This window comes from Pogoniulus pusillus, chromosome 30 (assembly GCF_015220805.1).
Source record: "Pogoniulus pusillus isolate bPogPus1 chromosome 30, bPogPus1.pri, whole genome shotgun sequence".
NCBI classification, from domain to species: Eukaryota; Metazoa; Chordata; class Aves; order Piciformes; family Lybiidae; genus Pogoniulus; species Pogoniulus pusillus.
The window spans coordinates 3,667,218-3,681,387 of NC_087293.1; the positions used below are offsets into that span (position 1 = coordinate 3,667,218).

General features: G+C 44.3%; 1 protein-coding gene across 4 annotated transcripts in view; it reads left to right on the forward strand.

Moving 5' to 3' along the window:
- The window catches only part of ZDHHC8 (zinc finger DHHC-type palmitoyltransferase 8), a 162,585-nt gene continuing 148,415 nt past the window's right edge, over positions 1-14,170 (forward strand). The window contains exon 1 of one of the 4 annotated variants that reach the window (XM_064168247.1): positions 1-229. In XM_064168247.1, coding sequence (XP_064024317.1) covers positions 126-229 — 104 coding nt within the window. In that variant the 5' untranslated portion in view covers positions 1-125. Of the gene's footprint in view, positions 230-1,084; positions 1,142-14,170 lie in introns of those variants that run through there. The other 3 variants (XM_064168248.1, XR_010307783.1, XR_010307782.1) reach the window with 3 other exon arrangements.

The following is a 14,170-nucleotide window of genomic DNA, read 5'->3' on the forward strand; positions in this document are numbered from 1 at the left end:
CTCCCCGTCCCTCTCCCGTCCCTCCCTGCAGCCCGGGTCCCGCTCTCTCCGCGCCGCAGGGTCCCCTCATCCTCCCGGCTCCCTCCTCTCGGGTCGGATTTACATAGTGATGTGTAAACTACAGGATGCCCAGCAGCACTGGAAAGAGGTTTAAACCTACTAAATACATCCCTGTCTCCACAGCAGCTGCCTTATTAGTGGGTTCGACTACTTTATTTTTTGTTTTCACGTAAGTACGGCTCTGGCGGAGGGGGGCCCGGGCTGAGGCCGCCCGACCCGGCGGGGGGAGGCGGCCGTGCTTGACAGCTGCTCCAGGCCCTGCGCTGCTGGTCCCGCTCCCTGCCTGCCTCCCGCTATCTCTTCCCGGCTTGGTTTTGCAGAGGCTTCTTTTCTATTTCTCCCCCCCCACCCCGTCTCATAAAATGTGCCTGACAGCCAGATCCACCATTTCATGGCACATAAACCCGCTCAGCCCCCTGCAGCTGCCGGCTGTGCACATCAAAGGTGCTCGTTAACCGCAGCCCGGTCTCCCCGGTGCGTGGAGCGGGGCTTGGTGCACGGCAGGGGATGCGCCGAGTGCCACAGCCGCCGGGGTGCCGGCAGCCGTGAATGCAGCCTGCGCTGGAGCTGCCCGAGTCTCCTGCTCGAGCAGCGAGAGCTGGCCTCTTCCAGGCATCTCTGCCGTGTTTCGGGGTTCATCCCGAGCCTTTTGGAACTGGAAGGAGTCCTGTTCTGAGCGTTATGGATTCTACATATGTTTATATAACTGTTCTTCGAAGCCTGAGGACCTAAGGAACAAATTTAGATTTGCTTAAAGGAGGGAGGGGGAAACTTTTTCTTTTCTTTTTTTTTCCTCCCCTTTTCGGTTTCCTCTTCTCTCATTCCCATCTTCCTGAAATGCAGAATTGAGCTCTGGCGGTCAGCTCGCAGATCTCCTGTGGCTATATTAATATGTGAGCGGTGTAGTGCTTTAGCTTTCTGTTTCCTCTCCCTTTATATAAACTTGAGCTGTGTAGCTCGCTAACCCTGCCTGCGCCGGGGTAACGGCAGCTTCCCTGCAGAGGCGGTGGTGGTATTTCGGGAGAGGTGCTGCAAAAAGCCTGCTCTCAAATCAGCTTTGGCTAAGCTGCGTTTTGGGAAGGTGAAAGATTGCTGTTGGCTATTGAGATTCATTGTTTCTCTTGCCTTGTTTTCACTTTTCCTTGTTTTGCCGTCGCAAATATTAAACCGAGCTCGTTGAAGCCGTTACAAACATAAGGCTGCACGGCAGTGGGAGTACGTGTCAGTGTCTTTATCCATCTTGGTTTGGCTGTGGTACGATTCTCGCTGTTTCAAAGTGCTGGGTATTGGTACGATGGTCTCGCTGGAGGAGTTCAGAATAAAATGCAAGTGTTGTTTTGCCTAACGGTTTCTTAAATCGGAGCTGCTTTAGACGCCGAGTTACGCTCTTGACTTAGTGTGACTTGATTTCTTGTCGCTTGTTTTTAATGGGTTTGACGTGAGGGGCTGGTAAATCCTATCAGGTTATTACAGTGTTTCAAGAACTGATACAAATGTAAGCCCTATCATTCATCATTTGGGTGTCTAATTATAGTATGGTGCTCGAGGGCAAACGCAAGACAGAGCTGGGCTTCTTGTGATGAACCTGCATATACTGATCTTGGATGTCACTGGTGCTGTGAATATTTTTTTACATGGTTTCATAGTAAAAAGTCTTAATGCTGGCATTCACCTTTCCTGCATCTCGAGAAATGCCTGACGTGTGCTGAGGTTTGTTTGGAAGCTGTATGTTTGTTTTCACATCATACTTTTCAATGTAGAGCTACAAACGGCTTAGTGATGTAAGACTTTCCTGGTAACACAGTTGTTGAAACATCCTTTTGGCAGCAGGACATCAGCTGAGATGTTTGGTTTAGAATTTGTTACTGTGCAGAAGAAGCAGTTGGCTTCAGACTGTTATGGATTCTCATTCTTAGCTCTGCTCCCTCTGTTATCAGTGAATAATTACATGCAGAATGAAGTATTTTTAGGATCTCTCCATATTGTATCTTGGCCTGTGCATCTCAGAGTGCTGGGAAATCTTTTGAGGACTGTCCCAGACATACGTTCTCTGCTGCTGCCAAGTCTTGTGTGTAATAAAAGTAACACATAATTGAGCAACTGTTGTCAGGCAGTATCTGAAGTCCTGTCCATTCAAAAATACTCAAATAAATTTGTATGGAATTGCTGCTATTTTTTATCCTGGGCGTTTTTAGTAACCTCTATCTTTATCTTTGGAATCAAAGCAAATAGTGTGCGTTGGATTAGTGTCCTTTGGGTGCTGGTGGTTTTGTTCCTCCTTGCCTGAGCATCTGTATTTCTTGTCTTTTTTTCCACATGCACTGTTTTATGTCCTGAAGATCTTTTTGTTGTGATATGCTATTAAAGGCTGAGGTAGATCTGAATTTTCAGGAGTGTTGATTTGCACAGCTCTCTTGATTTTAGGTAGATCTCTGATACGCAGCAATTGAGGTACTGGCCTAGTAATTGCTTTAAGCAGTGCTGTTGATACAATCTGTGCCCATCTGTCATAGCAGGAGAAAGAGGAAGATTCACATGTGTGTTTATTAATTCATAAATTAAGCTTTAAGGCAGCAGTGTTTGTTAATGAACTAACCTGTGCATAAACCCATGAAACTGGTGAGAGCTGGGACTCAGATACCAAATGTTGGGTGCAGAACTCGGTGGGATGTCAGGCACTTGAGTGCAGTGGAACTGGGTGATGGAGGTTAATATATGTGGAAAATGAAAATCCTTTTCTTTCTTTTTAGCACTTACTGAATACAAAAATTAATCACTGCAAATGTTTCTGAGCAACATGTACAAAACCCAGAGGCTCTGAGGTGGCTTTCTCCTTGGATGTGTTTGTGGGCGGAGGCCACATGTTACGAGTGTCTTCCGCTAGATGAAAAGCTCTTTGAAGTTGAACGCCAGGGCCAGTGTTTTAGCAGTGTATCTCTATTTTTAGCTTCTGTCCAAACACCTTTGCTAAACAGCAGCACATAAGGAGTGTTTGGAACACACACTCTATGCCATTAGTTCATGAGGGTGTTGGTCAGTGGAACTCTTCTGCTTTCATTTGGGAAAATTCCATTCAGGATTCTTCTTTCTTCTTCTTTTTTTTTTTTCCTCAGCTAACTATTTTTAGGGTTCACTGTGTCACTGTTATATTCTTTCTCATTTTATCAGGAGGAACTAAACTGTTTAGCTATCAAGATTATTGCCTGGAAAGGCAACTAAACGTTACAGCCCTATTATGGCAGGCTTTCAGCTCTCCATGTGTGTACCCTTAATAATAAATACAAGCATGTGAGTAGGTGATCTAATTGTCACAGTAGGAGAGTAAACAAGCAGTAACTGTAAGCATTACGAAGGAATGTATCAATAATGGTGTATATAATGATCAGGTTCATTTACTTACATGAACCAATCAGATGAAATAATGAAGGAAAAGACTGGGTTTTTTTTAACCTTGCAAGAGTCCAGAGCGATTCAGTTCTAGCAGAGCTGAACTTATTTCCACCCAAACTTTTTTTTGTTCATACTTAGAACCATAGAATAAGCCAGGTTGGAAGAGACCTCCAAGATCATACAGTCTAACCTATCACCCAGCCCTAGCCAGTCAACTAGACCGTGGCACTAAGTGCCTCATCCAGGCTTTGCTTGAACACCTCCAGGGATGGGGACTCCACCACCTCCCTGGGCAGCCCATTCCAATGCCAATCACTCTCTCTGCCAACAACTTCCTAACAACATCCAGCCTGACCTCCCCCAGCACAACTTGAGACTGTGTCCCCTTGTTCTCTTGCTGGCTGCCTGGGAGAAGAGACCAACCCCCACCTGGCTACAGCCTCCCTTCAGGTAGTTGTAGACAGCAATGAGCTCCCCCCTGAGCCTTCTCTTCTGCAGGCTGCACAACCCCAGCTCCCTCAGCCTCTCCTCACAAGGCTTTTTGTTAGATATCACAATTTAACCTATTTCAATGAAGTCTGGGCTTTTATGACTGCTCTGATATGAACCTTAGCATGGTCATCACAGAACCTAACTTTTAAGAACTTACTTTAGGTTGCTCTCTTCTGTGTTAGTAGGGAATGCAGCTGTAAGCATAATGCTGTAAAGCATAACGTTGTCCAATGAACTGTCGTGGGTGGACTCTGCCAGTTTAAAGGTCTTTTCCAACCTAAGTGATTCTCTGATGATTCTGGAGCTAGTGGCTCTCTTCACCTGTTTAAATCATGCTACTTTCCCCATAGATTTTAGTGCTGTGAACCTCTGAGTTAGTTTAGCAGCTGTAGTGCCTGTGTCTGTAGATTATGCAGCAAGCTAAAAGCACAAGGCTTTAAGGGGAAAATGTTCTTATTTTAGCAGGGAGAACAAAAGCTCTTCCTGCTCTCAATGACTATTGTAGGCTAGAAATTTCTGATAAAATAGCCATGTTCAGACTGTGTTTTCTGTAGTGTGCTGTCACTTGAGCATCTTTTCTGTAGTAGAAACACCCAATTCATGACAAGGGTTGCAGGTGCCACTTTTTTGATCTAATGGTAGTAACACTGCTGTGTATTATTCCCTTATACAAGATAATAAAACAGGTACTTTTCTGAGTGAAATGAAAGCAGGAATAACATTTGTTCAGTCAATATTGAAAATGAGACTTCAACTTTGTTCTTAGAAGTCATAATGGGAGGTAATTGTAGATACACACCACAGGTGTGTGCTTGGCTCTCTAATGCAGTCTGTGATGTAACAATTCAGTATCAATACCCTTCAAGAAACAACCAAGGAGTGATAAATTGGTGTAGAGGAGCAACTGAAGTTGAAGTCACAGTAGGGATGGAAAGAAAATAGAAAGATAGTCTCAACCTTGGCTGTTCAGATGGTAGAAGGAGGAAGAGTGACTAAGAAACTGTACTCAGTAGCAGGGCTGGTGGTTTTAGCAAAATGGAAGCTTGGCTGCATTAGTGAATGTTTAAAACAACTCATGGTATTCCTCCCACATTTGTGTAGCATGTTACTGTAGTTCATGAGCTAGCAGGAGTCAGCATTTCTGCAGGGGCTTAACCATATCAGTTAGCTGGGTACAAATTCAGATAAACTTAAATTATGATAGAGGCACTTTTTAAATCCATAAGCACTGCCATCCTCCACCCCACAATTATCTGATCCTGCACTGAAACAGACCTAAAATAAGTATGTAATAGCATCTTAAAGTTCAACACTATAATAACTGTTCTGGATGTTAGTTAATGGAAACATAATTCTATGTGTACCAGAAATTCTTGAACCGTGTATTCGACTCATCCTGCTGTGGTTTGTGTGTGTTCATGGATCACAAAAAGAGGAAGGCATCATCTGCTTTTTGCTAGCAACTAAACAAACCCAAGTCAAAGGTCAAGCTAATAGAAGATCATCTTTGCATTAGTGAACTTGGTTTGTATCCAAAGACATTTTTCCTGCCGAAAGCATTTTAAGGACTTAGTGAACTCTGGTTCCAGATGCTCAGAGGTTCACTTCTGCTAGGTCAGTGTTCTGATTTCAGTTGCAACCAAAGATACAATGCAATTTACAATACATATTGCACATGCTGTGGAGATTCATCTGTAGCACAGGTGCATTTTATACCAGCCTAGAGAAAGAAGAACTGGATGCTGATTAGCAGATATACAAATATGGAGATAAAGATGAAATCATAGCTCAGATTGTTGAAGCTAGATATGCTGTTGGACAGCATGAGTTCTGCATTGGACTGTGACTTTGCATCCCTCTTATGGCTTAGCCTCTGCCTAATGACTTGCCAAAGGATGCTTGTGTATCTGGGTGTAGCTGTGGTGGCAGTTGCTTGTGACATGATGCCAGAAGACCAAGGCTCACTGTGGTGCACATGAAAGCACATGGAAACGTTGCCACTCTGCTAAGCCACTTCTCCCCTGCACTAAGTGAACAGGCAGACAACCTTTGCAGCACAAAGTTCATCTTCCTTGCCTGTTTCTGGCTATCCTAGGAGTTGGTTTGATACTGGTAGTGCTAACTGTGAAGAGGAACAAATTCCCCCTTCTCAAACTCTTTCCAAACTATACTTTGCTACCTGGAGCATTAACATGTTTCTGATTATATTTTTTAATTCTTCCCACATGCCAAAGAAGAAATTACTGGAACTGGTAGGTCACCAAGTAGAAATTCACTGTTAGCCATGCAGATGACAGGATACAGAGGATGAAGGGTGTGCAAAAGGTATCCATTTAATCAGGTGAATTTCAAAGCTGATTTCACAAACACTGATTGCAGTTAGTGCAGTGTAGCCTCCTGAGACACCCTAACAGGCTCTTCTCATTTGCTCTCTGGGATAGGACAAGGAGCAATGGGTGTTAATTGCAGCAAAAGAGGTTCTGCCTCAACACAAGGGGGAACTTCTTTACTGTAAGGGTCACAGAGCCCTGGCACAGGCTCCCCAGAGAGGTTGTGGGGTCTCTTCTCTGGAGCCTTTCAAGGCCTGTCTGGATGTGTTCTTCTGTGATCTGTGTTAGATAGGATTGTCCTGCTCTGGCAGGGGGGTTGGACTTGATGAACTCCTTGGGTCCCTTGCAACCCCTGACATCCTGTGAGCCTGTGATTTTCTGTCTTGAACACTGCCTCAGTGGCAGGTTTTCCCTGTCCACTCAACTTGCACTCCAGCAGAGGAAAGGCTTGCCAGGTCGACCCAAGTCATCTCAGCTCTCATGTCTGTCAGCTTCAGAAAAATATTTCTTCTTCTTTTGCCAAAGAAATGTCCTTTGAAGCTGTGGCAACTTCATCTTGGTATCTAATTTCTGTAAAGAGAACTTGTCCAGCCTTGTCACACAAGATAAAGAGACAGGCAATCTCAACAGGCAAAATCCATCTCACCGAAGTGTGAGAACTTCCTTACTTCTTTGTAATGCTGTAAGAGAGCTCAGGCTTACTGCTTTTAATTAGTCAATTCTATCATCTTTTCTTCCAGGGGGACCAGCAAAGTTGGCCACATAGATGCTGAAGGCTATTAAAACTCAGCCTTTTAGAAAAAAAGTCCAGTGATTACTATCAACTAGAATATGTTCTTTTGCTTTCTGTAGGGTGGGAGAGGGACAAGGAGACTCATCTTTGTGATGGATAAGTAGGTAGACATCTTCAGCTGTGGGATGCACAGCTACCTGCAGAATTACAGAATATATCTGGTTGGAAGAGATCTTCAAGATCATCCAGTCCAACCTTCGACCCAGCTCTGGTGGGTTGCCACTAAACCATGTCTCTAAGGGCCAGGTACCACTTGAACGCGGGAGTCATGTTCAGGCAGAGTCTCTTCACTGAGAGAGTCATTAGACACTGGAATGGGCTGCCCGGGGAGGTGGTGGAGTCGCTGTCCCTGGGGCAGTTCAAGGCAGGACTGGACGTGGCACTTGGTGCCATGGTCTAGCCTTGAGCTCTGTGGTAAAGGGTTGGACTTGATGATCTGTGAGGTCTCTTCCAACCCTGATGATACTGTGATACTGTGATACCAGGGATGGTGACTCCATCTCTGCTCTGGGCAGGCTGTTCTGATGTTTGACAACCCTTTCAGGTGAAGAAATGCTTCCTAATATCCAGCCTAAATATCCCCTGGTGTGCAGCCATCGCAGTGGCATTTCAGTGCTCACTGTAGGTGTAGTTAAAAGGCAGAACAGTTAATGCTATGAAAGTTATTCCTGTACATGGGCCACCTGCAGCTGTAGTCAGTGCATGACTGATGCCGCTGGCAACCTCCTTCCTATTTCCTAATGAGCAGAGCTTAGGTCTGTGTGGAGAACAGGAGTGAAAGTGTCTCAACCAGATCAGGGTGGACCTCTCAGCCTTTATGCATGAATATACACAAGCAATTTATCTTTGTTTAAAGTCCTTTTCAAGATGCTAATTCAAACACTGTCCATGTTTGCCCAAGTATGCCACACCTGTGTCCTTTCCTAAGTAGAAGCAGTCTACAGAACTGCTGAAATGAGAGCAGTTTGTTAGAAATGTAAACTGAGGGATGCTGCTGTTCAAAACACAAATAGAACTTGCACAGAGAGACAGATAGAGGTGGTGGTCTTGGAGCTCTGCGTTTTGAGGTTCGTTATCTGAGGCAGTTGCTAATTATACACTTAGCATTTTTGTGTAAACAGCTTAATCTGTTACCAGGTGCTTCTTAGCTGAAAATAGTTGTAGGAACCTGTGGCATGAGGGATCTCTGTAGGACCTGTGAAAGATGAGAAAGATGACCTGAAACATTTTCTGTTCTTGCTTTACTTGGTGTATAAGCTGCAAGAAAACTTTCTAAGGCCTGCAAAAGGAAGCTGTGAGTTAGCTTGCATTAGAGGATGTCTAGAATACAGTAATGAGGTGATAGAAGACAATGGGCAACATGACATAGATGCATACTGGAGGGGGGCAGAAGTGTCTTAAAAGCTGGATGAGTGCTTCCCTTGTGCAAAAGTGTGACAGTGATTTACTGTCCTTCAGTGGCAGCCAGGAGATACAAGACTTTTTTTCTCCCTAATCCAAGAGTAATGTTCAATTTGGCTGCACTGTTACAGAGCTCCTGTTAGTTAATCATTTGTCTGTGGGAGCTGCTAATGAAATGGAAAGGAAGAGGCATGGGGGCTGAAACAGTAATGCTGCAGAATTCAGTGGAAATTCCTCATAATCGTTTTGGAAGGAGTACCAGAGATTGGAAATTCATAGCCAGCCAAGTTCTCCTTTTACTGCAGGACAGGCAGTTTTGGGGATCCTTCCTTGGTGATTGCAGTAATTAATTCAAATAAGTAGACCAGAGCACAGTGGATGCTGCATAAATCTTCAGCCAGTAATCTCTACCCAGAAAGAGGATTTAATTAGTCCCTGATTGTTCTTCTGCAGTTACTAATGCGATTTAGCTCGACTTGCTTCAAAGCTCTCCGAAGTGCCTAAAATTCTGAGCTCTAAACCTATTAGGTAGACTTTAGTGGGTCCTTGACTCTTTGTTTTTTCACAGGGTGGATATTATGGAATAAACTGTACAGTAACCCACACTTAGTGCAGTGGTTACCATGGTGTTCTGTTCATGAAAGTGTAAACTGAGAGATTCTGGACTTAAAATGCAAAATCCTTGTGAAGTATCTGTACTCTGCTGCTGTGTGTTGAGATCATCCAGCAACAAAGGACAGCGGAGCCAGGTGCAGAAAGAAGAGCTATTGAGTTTGAGATCTAAACAGCAAAGCAGCTGTTTGCAGCGTTCACATGCACCGTTTTTGTTAGGTGCTTTAATACTGTGTGAAGTCACCTCATTGGGAAATGCTGCCCTTTGTGCAAGGGGACAACAAGCTTTGTAGAGCAAGGCAGGCCAGGTGAAGATGGGAATATGTGAAACAGAGGTTGTTGTCAAGCCACATGTAAAGTGAGGTCATTCCTTTTTGATGGAGGCATTTGTAGAGGCTGATTACTTGGTAATTCCTGTGGCAAGTGCATGGAGAAATGGAGGAAGGCAATCATAAACACAGAGATGATAAGTTTACAAGTGAGATCAGATAAAATCTACATTTGGATAATAAAGATAATTATCTGAAATGCTTTACTCTTAATTATGGTCTAGTTGATTGGACAGGGATGGATGATAGGTTGGACTGGATCATCTTGGAGGTTTCTTCCAACCTGGTTGATTCTATGAGACAAGGTTTGTGTGTGCCACTTTGAAATGAACACTCTCTAGAAAACCCCTCCCTGTGCACATTTAGGCTAAACTCATCACAGAGCCTTCTTTAATGGACAGATTACTTTTCAAGTTGGAGCTTAACAAAAGCAAACTTGAAACTGCTTAAATATGTAAGGGCTTTCATAAATAAAGTCAGACAAAACCTTACCCTCCCAGGGTTCTTAAAACCAAATTGACTTTTACATTCACTCTTTTTTTCTGTCTTCAGGGAAATAATCCAGTGTAATATCTATTTCAGCACAATTAGAGTACAGTGCTGGGAATAAGGAAGGCTTGGACATTTCTATAAACAAGCATCATTGTAATTTAAACTTGGGTTGATCACAGAAGTGCTTCAAAGTGGAAAAGTCCACCTTAAGACTTTTCTGCCTACACTGATCCCAGTCAGCTGGGGGAGGGAAGTATTTTCTTAGGGAAGAACATTTCCTCTCCTCCTTTTCAGGCAGTTCAGTTTCAAAAGTGATTTGGGATTATTTTCATCGTGTGTAATCTCCCTTTCATTTTTTTCTTTCTCATGAGTGAGTGCTCATTTTGCATGTTTAGCTTTCTCTGAGGATTGATGTTTGCCCTGGCAGTAAGGCTCTCCAGATGTGTTATGATCCAGTAACGCCAGGCACCAGTGGTTAACTCTTGTCTGCCACCAGCAGCTTGCTGAACCACCTCCCAGCACTTGATGCCGCAGTTTCTTGGCTCCAGGTGGCAGGAGCCGTTAGCTGTGTAGGTGGACATGCTCTCCTTCCCTGGGCTTTGTCCAGCAGTGAGCTCAGGAACTACTGCCCACAAACTTTCCCCTGGACCCACGCTATTAACTTGGCTTCTTCTCCGACACAGGCACAGTGCTTTTGGTTATAGAACCATAGACTCAACCAGGTTGGAAGAGACCTCCAGTCTGTGTGTTCATCTTCATGTGGTCAAACCTGTGACTCTAGGATTTCTTTTTCTTTCTTTTCATTGTCTTCTCAATTTTCCTTTGTACGATGCCTAAGTCTCACCTCTGTCTTTTATCTTTGACAGTCTTGCTGCAACCCATTCCTTACCACCTGGCTATAGGCAAGCAAATTGCTTTTCTGTTGGGTCACTCCTTGAATGTAGATTGAGGTTAGTGGTTTGAGTTGGTGATCTAGGTGCAGACATCAGCTCAGTGCTTGTACTTTAAATCTGTAGCTCTCTAAGGTCTCTAGGATAGAGCTGGGGTTTGGCCTGGCAGGACTCAGTCAGAGGGCAAGGCTGTAAAAGCAGAGACTGGGAAAACTCTGTTGTGTCTTGGCTGTGTGGATGGATTTAAAAACAGTTTTGTGGTTAGGACTATTATTAGGGCAGCCTAGTGCCTGGGCTCAGGTCTTAATCCTGCAAAAAGCTTTCTGTACTCTCTCTGGCAAGTCACTTAATCCTTCTTCTGCATTAAGAACAAGATTTTATCTGTGGCTGTTTCTTACACTGGTAGCTAGCTGGGGCAGAACTCTGCCACTCCCTATCACAGAATCACAGAAACACTCAGATTGGAAAAGACCTCAGGATCACCAAGTCCAACCAATATCCTTACTTCACAAGGTTCACCCTAACCCAAGCATCACATCCTAATGACTTTTAAACATATCCAAGGTCAGTGGCTCAACCACCCCCCTGGGCAGCCCATTCCAGTGCTTACATTGATGTCTGTGTCCTGTCTGGTCCCCAGCAGCATAACTTGTGAATTAAATTGCCACTGCTGTTATTCCTGTGCCTCAACAAGGGAAACTGAGGCAGAGAGACACTGTACCACTGGAGTCTCAGTGTTTGAGAAGTTTCACACATATATACCAACTCCAGGCTAATGTCTCCTGAGCCCAAGACTCCATGGAGATGATCCTTTCAGAGAGGGTTGCTGAAGGTATGGTTTATTCTAGAATTTCTCTTCCATCCAGGGCCAGCTTAGGCCCTTCTCAGCTACCAGCAAGAGTGTTCTGTTTCTTTTAGACTTAAATCTGCATGGGTGTATAATGATGGAGGTACATGCACTAATGCTCCATTGTCTCTCTGTGAAAGTTTAATGCTGACATTGTAGTGTTTAAATTTTCATTTGCATGTCATTCCACAACAGTTAATTACTTCTGCCAAATGGTTTTTCTTGCATTGTATGGCACAGGGTAGTGGGATAGAGCTAAACGTGGTGTCTGTGGTTCAAAACCTGAACAATTAATGACACCTCCTTTAGCCTGCTGTGTTTGATTTGCAGTTCATAGCTGATAAAATAGAAAAGCACTTCTGAGCCAGCTACCACCTTCTCCATTTACTGTCTAGGTGAGGCTTTTCTAACTCCTCCTTTGGTGCCTGTTGTGGATTTTGGGCCCTAGAGTGCTGCTGAAGAAGGTGATTGCCAGACTCACATGTTCTTTACCTGTGGTTTCCTTCAAACTCTTCATCTGTAGTGGTATCTGGCCCCAGGACTTGTGTTGACCCCAGACTGCATTGCTGCTGTAGCAAACCACTGCTTTGACCCCTGACTTTTAGCATAATCTGAGTTTGTGATTTACCCTGTCAGAAGCACTTGACAGCAGAAGGAAATAGGGAGTTTAAAAGGCTGCAAGTAGTTACTCACTACTTCCAGCCACTCTAAGGAGACTTGGGGCTGGTCTAAGCAACAGCTCTTGTACACAATACTTCCCTGGCTTCTGGGCTAACTTCTGTGTGGTCTTTACAGTCACTCTGGGTCTTCCTAGGCTGTCTGTCTCTTGCATTGTTCTTATTGCCTTGTTGGGGGCTTTCTTGCTGTTCTCAGTCTCTCTCTCTCTCGGTGACCTCCAGAGGAGTCTGTTCAGAGGGATGAGGCTCTTTGCCCAGTGCAGGCACGCTAGGTGTCCCACAGCTTGGTTACCTTCTGCTGAAATGCCAGAGTAAAGATAAAGGAATCAGGGTTATGAAATGCAGTTCAAAAGCTATTCCTATCTGTGGAGCTGGGGTGGCTTTTATATGTTGATGCTATAATTCTTCTGTGTAGAAACACTGTGTGTTCTCAGTGGGTCACTGTCTTTATTGTGACTCACTCACATTTGGTACCCTCTCAAAAGAGGCTGACCAACTGTCCTGGGTTAACACAGCCTGCTCTCACGAGTCCCTTTTCCCCCACACAAAGAGGACAGAGTGCAACACAAAAAAGCCTCCAGGTTGAGATAAAGAGTTGAGATCTGCTCCAGTGCACCATTACCTTTAGCCTGTGTGCAGGAATGTGCAGTCAATGCAGAAGCAGCAGCAGAAGCCACCAACCTCCTCTCACCCCCTGACCCACAGCCAGCCCAGCAGGAAACACTAACACCCCAAAACCTGGAAGAGGAAGCCTCCCATGTTCCAATCTGAACTTCAAGCCCCATGATACTTTGCTCCAGCCAGCACTTTCATTTTGAAGTTGGCATGTCAGCAGCATGGTGTTGAATAGCAGCATCAGGCTCAACTCAGCCTGTAAACCCACATCTCTATCTTCCTTCTCACTGAAGGAGTTCTGCACTTACTTGATCCAGAAAAGTAAGGAGAGTTGTGTCTGGCCAACAAGGAAGGAGCTGCCTAGCAATTGTACAGTTCTGTTGTCCTCTTCTGAACAGAGGAGCTCTGTGTAGTGGGGACCCTGCATTTTCTGTGAGGAATGTGCTGTATGCTTTTGTTTGCATCTTTCACAGTGGCATTATTTATTTTCGTGGCTTTAACTGCTTTCAAAGCAGGAGGAAAAGCTATTTTGGGGTTGCTACTTGGCATTTATAAAGTGCCTTTTCTTGCCAATTTACTAGTTGAGTCCCCCAGAAATACTTTGGCCTGTTTCTGCCATTGTGTGTGTTGTGCTGTGTCTCCAAACCAGCATACTGTGCATGTATGATGGGTGGATGCCTGCATGTCTGATGAGGGATTGATTGCCCTGGGCAGGCAAGTCCTGCCAACTCTTCAGTTAGAAAACTTAAGGTTTTGATTTTGATATACATTCTGTCTTTTAGTCCCAGTTTGGCTGCCTCTTTTGGAAGATGTTTCTTTGGAGTAAAGAATTATGTACTGTGTTACTTTATTTAGTTAGTTATTAATAAAACCAAGTTTACACTTGCATTGAGATAGCTAATTAAATGATTTGGATCTAATTCAGAATTCTCTCCTTAGTTCCTTTCTCACTCTTTCTTACTATGTCTGCTTAAGTAGCTTGAAGAATTATAGAGATGAGATGAAGTCCATCTAAAGCTAGAACCTGATTCTGTTCTCCTGGCATGCCAGTTAGAATGTCACCACAAGGTCATTATCATAGGTATTCAAGTGCTTGGTTTAAATCCTTTGGAGAGCTGTTGGTCCTCCTGGCCAATTGCATTACTTCATCTGCCTCTATCATCCTGCTTGTCCTGGTCATAGAATCATAGAATCAACCAGGTTGGAGGAGACCTCCAAGATCATCCAGTCCATCCTAGCACC